This window comes from Strongyloides ratti (genome assembly GCF_001040885.1).
Source record: "Strongyloides ratti genome assembly S_ratti_ED321, chromosome : 2".
Taxonomy (NCBI): domain Eukaryota; kingdom Metazoa; phylum Nematoda; class Chromadorea; order Rhabditida; family Strongyloididae; genus Strongyloides; species Strongyloides ratti.
In genome coordinates, this window is record NC_037308.1 from 2,439,260 (window position 1) to 2,452,335 (window position 13,076).

The window sequence follows — 13,076 nt, forward strand, 5'->3', positions numbered from 1 at the left end:
TATATTTTAAGGATTATACTATTTCTATTTCATTTTTTTTGTTTTTAAAATATATTAGAATCCATAATTGTTTTTATTAATTTTATTCTTATCAAATATTTTTTTTACGTTATATTTTAATGCTCATTATTAATTATTATATAATATTAGATGATTGAAAAATAAATTTCTTCAAATACTTTTTATAAAAATGTTACTTTAATAATATTATTTAGTTGAATAAGAATATTTTAGATATGAGTGATAAAGATTGTAAAAAATTTTTTTTCTAGAAAATGTTCTTAATATTAAATCTATTGTAGACTATAATATATAATAGTGTTTAACAAGAGTTAATATTTTGTAAATAAGTGCATGCTTGTTTTTTTTTTCATTGTTTGTTTGATATGAAAAATGTTTTAATTATTTCTATTTAAAATTATCAATAATTTATAAAACATTAATTTTATTTTTATTATAAGTTATTTATATTTCATTTTTAATTATAAAAATTCTTCATAATTTGTTATACAAAAAAAATTATTTTAAATATAGAATATTTCTAAACATTTCATTCTTTGTGAGATGTTTATGGTTGATAAAAGGTTTTGATAATTAATAAAAGATACAAGACACTTAATAAATAACAAACATTTATAATCCGTATCATTGATAATAATTTTATTAGCAATTTTCCTGTATTGGATGGGAAATGATAAAATATTTTATTAAAAATTTTAATTTTGTTAAAATAAATTTCTTATAAAAATGGTTCCTGATAAGAATTTTGTAACTCTTATTGAAAATCTAGAAAAAAAAAAATAAAACAGAAGAAACGTTAATTTTATTTAGTATAAAGAAGATTAAAAAAAAACAAAATAAAATCAAACAACTTTTAATGGCATAATTTTATTAGAATAATAATCATTGGAACTATAAAATTTTTTTTTTTTTGTAAATATATATATGAAAGCAAATATACTGATTTTAAGAGAAAATTGTTAATATAAGAAGACTGAAAATATATTAAAAGTAATGTTGTTAGTTGTAACTTTTTTTTTAATGATGAGATTTAATTTTATCAGATAGATGTCTATCAACATTATACTTGGACATATTTTCTATACATAATACTGCTAAACGACTGTCACAAGAGATTTTCTCTGGTCTTGATAATAATGGATAGCCTTTCATTATTCTTGATGCCATACCATATCGTGTTTTGTGTGAACTTCTCCAAGCATCACAGAAACATCCATTTTTACGGTGACCTTCTAATTCAGAACCATGCCAGAATGATTTAACTGGCCATAGGTGATCTGTAAGAATATTTCTTCTTGAAAATGAATATATTGGCACAGGATTCATTGGTTGTCCTTGGAAAATTTCATCCAATGAATTGTAAAGTGTTTCATTTTTTATATTAACTACTGGTGTATGACGATCTTGTGGATAAACTATTTTATTCATATCTTGAACATATGATGATACTAATGCACGGAATGTTGTTGTATAACCAGCTTGACGAGCCTGTTGATAACATAATAAATCTGCTCCACGGACACCCTTAATATCTCCAACCATTGGTGTATTAAGTGCAATCAAATGAAGTTTTTTATCATGAAGATGTGTTTGATGATAAAATGGTTGTTGTTTATGGTGACTAGCAATATTTTCATTCTTGTTAGTTTTATCATGGGAATAGTAGTGTTGTGGTAAAGCATATGGCTTGTTATAATTTCTCTCTGTTGTTGTTGGTGATCCGCCTGCCTGTGGATTATTAATATGTACACTTTCAGAAGAACTCATTTGCCTATTTCTTGATTTTTCATATTCTTTTAATTTTCTTTCATGTTCTCTTTTCATTTCCTCATATTCTTTCATTCTTCTTTGATGTTCTTTTAATCTTTCCTCATAACTTGTTTCAACATTATAATGATATCTTCTATCATTTTCTAATTTTACAACTCCAGGATTTGTGGTATCTTCAGTTGTTGAAGCCTAAAAAATAAAGTTATTTTTTTTTCTTTTTAACAATTTTTTTTAATACAAAAAACAAACATAAATACAACAGAAATAAAATAATATAATATAATGATAATAAAAGTAAACAACAACAGAAAACATATAAAAATAAAAAGTCAACATTACATTCATTATAATGGGAGGCATTGTACAAGGTATTCGGTGAATTTCACTTACTCTCCTATCATCATTTCCCAACTAAAGAAAAAAAAAAGTTATTTATTAATCATGCAATTAAATATTTAATTAAATAATAAAAAAAAAATGAAAAATCTTACCCAATAAGAAAGGACATCTTCTTTAACAGATGAAGCAGACGGTTGTAATGAAATGGACTGTAAATTTTTATTTTTAAACATAATTGTTAAAAAAAAATGACAGAGGTTTTTATTTATTAATTAATGACAACATATATTTTTACAAATATTAAAACTTACAATTGGATGTTTTGGTTGTAAAGCAGGATAAAATTTACCAAAAGAAATTTCTTTCCAACCTGATGCTACTTTTATCATTAATTGTTGTGATGAAATACTGAATGCTAATGATCCTTGTTTGATGACATTTGTAGCTCCTAGTAATTCTTGTGTTGTTTGAAAGACTTCTACACCACCTGAAGCTATATAAGAACCATCTGTTTTAGCTATTCCAGGAGTTCCTGGTGGTCCTGGTGGCCCTTGTGGTCCAGGAAGTCCTTGATCACCCTTATCACCTTTATCTCCTTTTTCTCTTCTACCATTTTGTTTATGAACATTTCTATCATATAAAGGAAGTTCATCAGAGTTATCTTCAAAATCATTTTTTGATTTTCTTTCAACACATTCACCTTTGATTCCTGGATATGCAGCTATCCTTACTAAATCCATTTCAGTTAAACCTGTAAATAATCCTGGTGGTCCTGGTAATCCTATTCCTGGTTCACCTCTGGGTCCTTGAATTCCTGGTGGTCCCTGAGGTCCAGGTGGACCCTGTGGTCCTTGTGGTCCAGTTATTGGTTCAATTCTATTTGAATCAGGTTCAACATATACGACTTGCCCAGGTGGTCCTGGTGGCCCTTGAGGACCCATTGGTCCTTGTATACCTTGTGGTCCTTCAGGACCTGGTAATCCAGGTAAACCATCTCTACCAGGTTGACATATTTGTGTACAAACACCTGGTGGTCCTGGTTCTCCTTTATCACCAGGTTCACCTAAAAGATAAATAAAAAAATATTATTACAAAATAAAAAAAATATTATAGGAAAAAATATTTCATGCATATTAAGATACTATCAACTAATAAAATATTACAATATTAACAAGAAAAATGTATTTGTAAACATGCTTAAAATAATATATCACAGCAAATCTTATCTCAAAAATTATACCATCATAAAATGATTTCAGGACAACTTTTCTATCCATCATCTCTTCATCGTTATGTTTTTTTGAGATATTATCATTTATTTTTGGCATATCATAAGATATCGTATTAGATATACCAAAAACTTTTGGATTTGTCTTACGAAATGGAAGTATTAAAGAGTCATCAGAAGAGTGGTAAGATGAATATTTGTTAGAAGGATCATCTTGAAAAACAAAAGGTTTTACAAAATAATTTTTTGAAACTTAAGGATTAAAAAAAATATGAATGGGTAAAATATTATATATTTTTTTTAATTATTATAAATTAAACTTACCTTTCATTAATTTTAATTGTGATGGAAGTAAATGATTATTATTGGTATTAACATCTTCTGAATTATCATCAGTTTTTAAATCATAAATTGTATTGGTTTTTTTAGCTTCTATTTCAGGATTACTTCTTGAGAATGATGATGATGAAGCAGAAAATGAATTTTCTTGTGGTAAACCACTTCCTTCAAATTCCTATAAAAAAAATAAATATAATTATTTATATTTATTAATCATGTTACAAAAGAAATTAATAATATTATTATAATGTTAAAATATATTAAAACAACCACATAACATCAAACTAAAAAACCTTTTGTTTGACAAAGTCGAGAAATCCAAGTTTCTTTGATTGCCACTAAAGATAACATAATATTTAAATTATTAATATATAAATATTGTTCTTTCATATATTTTTTTTTTATTTTGGATATTCCATTTTAATATTAAAAATTATAGTAATAATATTGTTGTTCTCTTTTTTTTTTATCCTTTCACTTTCATTAAAAAGAAACCCCTACAAAACTTACCCATTCTTCGTTACATTGATTTGCAGCTTCAGCAGGATCATCATGAATTTTTAATTCTTGTATAGCACCCTTAAATAATTAGAAATATATATTACTTACATTATTATTAGATATATCATTTTGATAAGAATTAGTTGTAGGAGTAGATAATTTATAATTATTTGTTTCTGTTTCTTCATAATAAATTCCTGATGATTCATAATCTTGATCATACATATATTCATCTGGATATGTATTAATATATATTGGTTTTGGAAGATTATTTGTAAGAACATTAAAACCTAAGTTACTATTATTTAATGTTTTTGGACCTTCACCAATATCAATAGTTCTTACTAAATTAACATTATCACTTAATGATGAATTGTCAATCTCATAATAATCATCAATAATTTCTTTTTCCTCAACCTGTCTTTTAATTTTTTTATTATTTTTTAATATAAAACCTTCTTCTTCAATAATTGCTTCAGGTTTACGGATATCAATAGTACTATCATTCTCAATATCAGAATATTTTCTATCATTTTGATATGATATTTTAGTATAAAATAATAATGAAAGAAATAAAATTATATAAAAATTAAATAATTTCATTTCTTTAAAATATTATTATTTAATATGAAGAAAATAATAAATAAAATACCTTATAAATAATTTGGCTTTTCTAAATATAGTGATAACTAAATTTCAATGTAAAAATTATAAGACTAAAAATAATCTTTTTAATATTAATATAAGATCAGATGAATATTATAGATATGTAAATCAAATTGTACTATTAACTTATTTTATGATTCATTTGTTTATAAATCAAAAAAAAAAGTATATACAAAAATATTAAATATTTTAAGCTTAAGAATAAATAAAAACTAATTAAATGGTATATTTATTTAAAGTATGTTTCTTATAATAATAAAAACATGAAAATGTTTAATAATGATATAATTTATGTATAAATTACTGATATAGAAAAAGAAATCATTAAAAATTTATATTTTTGTAACAGATAGTTGATTTTATTTTATAAAATTTTAGGCAGATGTTATCTTCTTTATTTCATTTAATTTAACTAAATAAAGGAAGCGCTCTTTCATTAAAGTATAATATTATGGTATAATTAGGAAGAAAAAAAAAAACAACTAATACTACGTGATACCATGGCATATCAAATGAATGACGTTCTTTGTGTCAAGTTAAATAAATCATATTTTTAAAAAAGTAAACATATATATAATTGTTAATAGTAACTTTAAGGTTAATATCCCTATAACTTTATGTAATCTTATATATTTATAATAAATAATATTTATTTCTTTTATTAAAAAAGAATCTTATTAAAAAGAATTACTTAAAATAATAACATATTCCTACATTAATAAATGCATTATAATATAATAATAAGACAAAGTTTAGTTGTCATATCACTTAACACATTCCATTATGTGAAAATTTTTAATAAACGAAAAAAAAAAATAAATAAAATAACAGAAGGGAATACGAAAAAATTCTTTTACTGTCCATTGCTTTTTCTGATTAAAAATAAACATTTTAATAAACAATGATAATTGAAGTTTAATTTACACATATATTTTATAATATTTTTTGTTTTTGATTCTATCACTCCTACCACTAATTCTTTTATCAGAAAAAAAAATTTTTTTTTATCGTTATCATAAACTAACCTCGAATGATTGACTAATTATGGGACCAGCTGATCCTATATATAATTTATGGACATCATCAATAGGCAATTGCATTGGTTTTCTTTTAACCTAAAAAATGTAAAACAATATTTATTTTGATTATACATCATATCCTTATCATAATTTTAATATCATAACAAATCATCAAAACGATTAGTTATATTTTTTTATAACAAAAAAAAATAAAAATAAAATGACTCACCTGTTTAACTTGATATTTTTTACAATTATAATATAATATAACAGCATCTTCATTAACTTCAATGGCAAAATGTGTCCAATTATATATCATATCAGGAACAATAAATGAAGCCAAAATATTTGATTCCATTTGACTATTAGTATTAGTATAATACAAAGATATATTCATATTATTTTGACCACCATCAGTTATACTAACACCAAGAGCAATTATTGTATCAAAAGGATTAAGAACAGAAAAAAGAAAACCACCTTTATTATCACTTAATTTGACAGTTGTTACAATGGCAAAATTTCTATAAAATCTTTCTGGAAGGTAACTTCTATATGGTAAGACTATCTCAACACCTCTTTGAAATGCCACAGCCGGAAAACCATCAAGACCTTTTGTTTCATGTATTCGATTATCATTTTTAACATAATCTTTTACCAATGATAAGACATCCAAATATGTTTCATCATCTAAAAAATTTAACAAAAAAATAAATAAATAATTTAATATAAGTGTTAATGATAAAATTATTCACTAACAAATAATTTAATTTTTTTTTTTAAATAATATCTTTTAAAATATCTTTTCTTTTTTATATATTTATAATCTTTTTAATCTTTACTCTTTTGTAATAATATATCTTTTTTATTAAAAGAAGAAAAGACAGTAAGATCAAAATGATTGATGTTAAACATATTTTAAAAATAGAAATAAAATATATATTACCATTAATTATATTTTATACAAAATAAAAATATATTAAGATAATCTTTAAAAATAAATAACATTTTTAAGTCGGTAATATTTATATTATTTTTACTATATATTATTTGTCATATTTATTATATTAAAATATACCAAAAAAAGAGCAAAGATTTAATATTTTTATTATTTTATCACATGGTTTATGATGTAGTATATAATAAATATATATACAAAATTGTCCATAATCTTTTTATTATCAATTAAATAAAAATATATGATAAATCATTAAATTTTAACCACATAAAATATATATACTAAAAAAAAAGAAATATATTATAATTTAAAAAAATTTTTGTATAAATATAATAACACCATATTTTAATTATTTAATATATATTATTATCTTTTATCAATTTATCAATATAAAAATTATATTGTAAAACAAAAAAAAGATTATAATTAAAATAAATATTTAAGTCATAAAAAAAGTAAACAAAAAAAAAATTCTATTTTTTTAAAATTATTATATATTTAATTAAATTTTTTTCTTAAATCATTTACTAACCTCCCGGTAAATATGAATTGTACGGTACAGCAACATCAATATTTAATAATATTATTATAATACAACTTATAATAGTTGATTTTAGTATATTTTTTGAGATCATATTAATAAAAATATTATTAGAAACATATATAAATTTTAGTTTATATAAATATATATTTATTGAAAAGGTAATGACAATAATAAATTTTTAAGAATCACTTTTAACTAAAAGAAAGATTTAATAAAATTTATCAATTATTATGATTAGATATAATATAAATTTATATTATATATAATGATGATATAAAAATTGAAAATAGTAACAATTAATTAGATTATATATTTATATTTTATTAATTGAGAAACTAATAAAATTAGTAGCCAGAAAAGCAATACATTAATTTAAAATTTAAAGGGTAATAAAAATTTTTGTTAAAAAAAAAATTTAGTTAAACAAGAAGAGAATCACCTTCAGATGATGGTTTTTCTTTTTTTTTTGAACCTATTATTAGAAATGATAGAAAATGCAATTCAATTATCATGATACAGTGGAAAAAAAAAATAATTTAAGTAAGGATATTTATAATTAAAATTAATTTATCTAATACAAATATATCTAAATTTATGTTTTTAGAAAATTAGATGGAACATTAATAGTATTTAATCATCCTACAAATGAGTAAAACTTTTTTTCTGTTTATAATCAATCTAAATATATAGTTATAATTTTTTATAGATCAATTAATTACTCAAAATTATATTTATTTTACTTAAAAGAAACTATTAAAAAAGGTTGGTAATTTTTTTTTATGAATGTTTAATTTATCTTATATATAAAGAATTATTAAGGAAAAAAAATTTTTATAGTAAAATGTTATAATTAAAATTATAAATATCAAAAAATTTGTATGCTTCAAACATACCAATACATAAAAAAGAATGTATATTACCCACTCATAGTATACTTATTTTCTTCTTATCATAAAGAAAAAAAATATTTAAAATGACCAAACATAACAATGTTAATAAGAAACTTTGATATATGTTAAAAATATATACATAAAAAAAAGTTTAAGGAGAAATATTCATAAGACAAAACGATTATTGAAATATAATATATATATATATTTATAATAATAAAAAGAAATAAAAATTGGTGGGAGAAGCCTCAATAGGGAATTAAAATGTCAAAATCAAAAAGTTTTTGGTAAATCTTTTTCTTTTCCTATCTTTTCTATCTCAATACTTTTTATGGTACTAATACTTATTTTTATCTTAATTTTTAGTAATGCCTAAAATGTATTCATATTCTTTTTTACTTATGGTAGATTATACTTTTTATCTTACTTTTTAATACATAATAATATTTAACATTCTTTTTATATTAAAAGGTTATCAAAATAAAGAAATTTATTATTAATTGGAAAATGTTAATATAAAAAAATAAGATAAAATAAAAAAAGAATATTAAAAAAAAAAAAGTTAAGAAATGAAATGTTGACAAATTATTAATTATATAGAAATGTTATTATAATAGTAATAAAGATCTATATTCTTTTGTTATATTATCTAAAAATAATACATATACATATACTTTATTGTATTAGATATAACTACAAAATAAAAATACGAAATGATCATAGGAATTTGATAGAATTTATAACTAATGATATATTAAATAGAACTGTCATAATATAAAATTATATTATAATTGATACATGCCAATGAAGAAATAACAATAATGATTATATTTTGGGAGAGGTATTTTGAGAAAACTTATAAATTAAAATTAATATCATATAGTTATCATTAAGAAAAATCTTAAATAATACAAAAGAAAAGTAATATTATAATATTAATATGTTATGGCAGTTATTATATTAAAGAAGGCTAAAGAATTTAGAATGTTAATATTTTTAAGATTATTAGGAAAAAAAAAAAGAAAATTTAAAATATAAGAATGATTTTTATAATATTATTACATGTATTTTTAATCATATATTCTTTGTTTTGTTATATAACTTTAAAAAAGATAATAAAAAGTCTTTAAAACTTTTAATAAGTCATAAGTTCTTCTATGTAAAAACTTTTATGGAAAAAAAAAGAACTAAAAAAGAATCTACAATAACCTTTTTTTTATAAAAAAAAAAAATATTTCTTATCGTAAAAAATATATATGCAACATTAATCACATTCATGCTATCATTTTCTTTTATAAAACTAATAGTTAAATCTACATATCCTATTCTTAAGACAATAAATAAGAATATACTTGTTATTTCTAAATAGTATTTATATTAAAATAAAAAGATCTTTCAAGTATTTATTATTTTTTTTTATTTCTTTTAATATTATAAAAATAGGAGGATACTTTTGTATATACTTACTATAAAAATAGTTACACTTAAAATATCTTTATAATAGAATATTTTTTTATTAAAAAAAAAAAAAATTAAATCTCATTTGTCTTCTTTGTTCCATTATTTATTAAAAGAAGTTAAAAAAGAATAATAAAATATTTTTTAGTAAATGCCATTAAACATAATTTATATATTATAAAATATTTAAAAAGATATAATTATGTACATCAATATGTAAAAGAAATAATTTTTGCATCTTTTTTAGTTTGTATTTTTTTTTTTACAAAAGTAAATTAAATATAAAGAATAATTATAGATAAAAGAATTTATAAATAATTAAAACAAAAGAAACATTCAACAGATGGAGTATAAGATGTCATATATAATATGAAAAAGTGTCAAATAGTTACCTAATAATATATGAAAAGTAAAAGATAACTTTTTACAATCATATGTATAATCTATGCTAATATTTTTATTAATTCCTTTTAATAATCATATACTTATATCTTATTTATTTTTACAACTTCTTTATTATTTCAATGTATTCACATTTTTTTTTATACAATAAGGTACTCAAGAAAGTTATCCTTTTATATTATTCTTTAATATCATTAAAAGGATAAAAAGATTTTAATAAATTATAAAAACTAAACACCTGCATATTAAAAAAGAAAAAGGTAAAATGAGATGAAATTAAAATTATTTATAATTAAAGAGAACCACTTTGAGTATGAAAGGAAAAAAAAAAATGTATAACATATGATGTTTATAAAAAGAAAATTATATTTTGGCAGTTAACATTTATATAAATTAACACAATTTTAATAATAAAAATAAAATTTAAAGTATTATGTGATTAAAAAATTATTAAATATAATATAGCATGTTTAAAAATATAAAATTTATTATAATAATTAATAATAAATAATTATTTTTTATTATTATAAAAATATATAATTGAAAGTTAAATCTTAATATGTATTGTCCTTAAAATGTTTTTATAATATAACTCTTCTACATTTATATATATATAGCTTTTAATCTCTTTACTATAGTAAGTAGTAATCTTATTTATGAAGAACAATAAAAATAATAATTTTCACAACTCTTCAATCATTCATTTTATCTTATATAAAATTTTAATAAATACCGAAAGTTGATGTTCTTGCGCAATACTTTTAAGTTAAGGATACATTTGTATTAATAGTAGAATTATTTTATATAGAAAATTTCTATTAACAATTAATTTATATATTTTTCTTCTTTTTTTTTTTTTAAAAAATAAGACTGATTATATAATTTTTTAATTATATTAAAAATAAAACATACTTTTATCATTTATAATGTTTGTATCACCATTCCAGGTATTTTCACAATGACCTGATATAATAGAAAAATCATCTATAGCTATCATAAATTTTTCACTTGTAACAGATTTTTGTCCTTCAACAATTATCTAAATATATAAAAAAAAAATCATATAACATTAATTTTAAATATTATTAATTTAATTGTGTTAAATATCTTTATTTATTTTTTTTCTTTTTCATTTGATTTTATAATTGCCATTACACTTACCTTGAAAATGGAATGAGATTTTTTTATATCTAAACTTAATTTTGACCAATGAGATATTAACATTTTTTCAAATCTTTCTTTATATATTATATCATGTTCTTTTGATTCATATGATTTCATAAAAATTGTAAAACTTCCATGAGATGATGGTGTTACATAAATCCATAATGTTAAACAAAAATTATTATCATGAATTAATTGATAGTATGGGGAGGATAATCTTCCAAATGTATCATATGGATCTGATGATGCTTCTAAAATCATATAATGAAATGAATCTTGAGATATATCTCCAAATCTAGGTGATGGATAATAACTATCAGGTTCTTTTGAATTTATATTTTTCCATTTAAGAGGACACTCTCCATCAGTAACAAATTTACATTCATTTCCTTTTTCAAAATTACATTCAAATGATTCTGTATCAATTGATATAATTTTATCTAATGTAACTACAGATTTTTTTTCACTAAAATCTGACTCATTACCATCTGAATCTTTAACTTTTACTTTAAATTCATATTTTGTTCCTGGTTCTAAATTATCAATTAAAATATTTTTATTTATTGTTATTACTTCTTCCTCATCATCATTTCCATAAATATTATATCTTATAAAATAATTTTTCATTGAATTTATATTATTTGTATCATCCCATTTCAATTCAATGATACCATTTTTTAATGGAATAACATCAGTTATTTGGGGTACTTTTAAATAATTATATATCATGTCATTATCAATTTTATTTTCTACATCAGTAGTTTCTGTTAAAAAAACTTTATCACTATCTTCTTCATCAGCTTCATTGTATGCTGTCATTACAATAACATAAGTTGTATTAGGTTCTATTAAAAAATTATTACATTAAAAAAATAATTTTTTTTTTATAAAACATACTTAAATTTTCAATGGTAAATGAATTGATATGGAGACCTTCAAGAACAATCTTTCTTGATGGAGTTCCAATACCATATGATATAGTATATCCTCTTACTAAAAATTGATTATAAGATTCTGGTGGTTCCCACCATAATGTTATCGTATTAGTAGTTGCTTTTGTCTTAATTGATGTTGGTGGATCAGGAGCTCTCCATTCTAAATAAATATTTATTTACATAAGAAAAAAAAAAGTTTAATAATTACCTTCTTGTGAATAAATCAAAATAGAAAATACTCCAATATACAGTAATAATTTTAACATATTTAAATATAATAAAAATATTCCCAAATTTAAGCTCCTAAATGTGTTAGTCTATTAGCAATTGACAATCAAATATAATTTGATAAATAAATAAGAAGATTCATAAATTTATTGCTTCTTAAATAAGAATATATATATATATTTATTTTATCCTGACCAAAGACAGCTTGTAGTTGGTAGAGATTAAACCTGAAAAAGAGATAATCTTATAATTTGCTTTTAAGATTTTGTATTTCTAAAAACAAAAGAACTACAAATGATTTTATGGATGGTTTTAAAATTAAATTAATTGTTTTTACTTATTAATTAATATTCTTAATAATTAAATTTATAAAAAAAAAAAAGTTTTAAACGATATTTTCAAATTATTATAAAATATATTTAAATATTTTCAAATCCTTTTATGAAAAATAGAACAATATAATATAAGTTTATAAAAAGTATTGGGACAAAAGAAACGATTACTAAAGGATAAAGTTTTACTTATGAAACTTAAAAATAATTATGAATAATACTTCTTATTTACGATGAATAGAGGTAGTAATATTATATGTTACAAAAGTATGAATAATTTAT

General features: G+C 20.3%; 2 protein-coding genes across 2 annotated transcripts; both read right to left on the minus strand.

Moving 5' to 3' along the window:
• Positions 1-1,038: 1,038 nt before the first annotated feature.
• Positions 1,039-7,476, minus strand: SRAE_2000076000 (MIP20649p; the record flags this gene model as incomplete). The annotated part of the gene is made up of 10 exons (XM_024651632.1): positions 1,039-1,980; positions 2,131-2,202; positions 2,283-2,339; positions 2,442-3,193; positions 3,683-3,872; positions 3,991-4,035; positions 4,208-4,276; positions 5,890-5,979; positions 6,113-6,573; positions 7,374-7,476. 10 exons carry the CDS (start codon positions 7,474-7,476, stop codon positions 1,039-1,041), a joined length of 2,781 nt encoding a protein of 926 aa, XP_024505290.1.
• A 3,554-nt stretch (positions 7,477-11,030) lies between these two features.
• On the minus strand, positions 11,031-12,500 carry SRAE_2000076100 (MIP20649p; the record flags this gene model as incomplete). The annotated part of the gene is made up of 4 exons (XM_024651633.1): positions 11,031-11,174; positions 11,297-12,144; positions 12,197-12,394; positions 12,443-12,500. The coding sequence occupies 4 exons, from the start codon at positions 12,498-12,500 to the stop codon at positions 11,031-11,033; spliced, it is 1,248 nt and encodes a 415-aa protein (XP_024505291.1).
• Between the last annotated feature and the right edge of the window lie 576 nt (positions 12,501-13,076).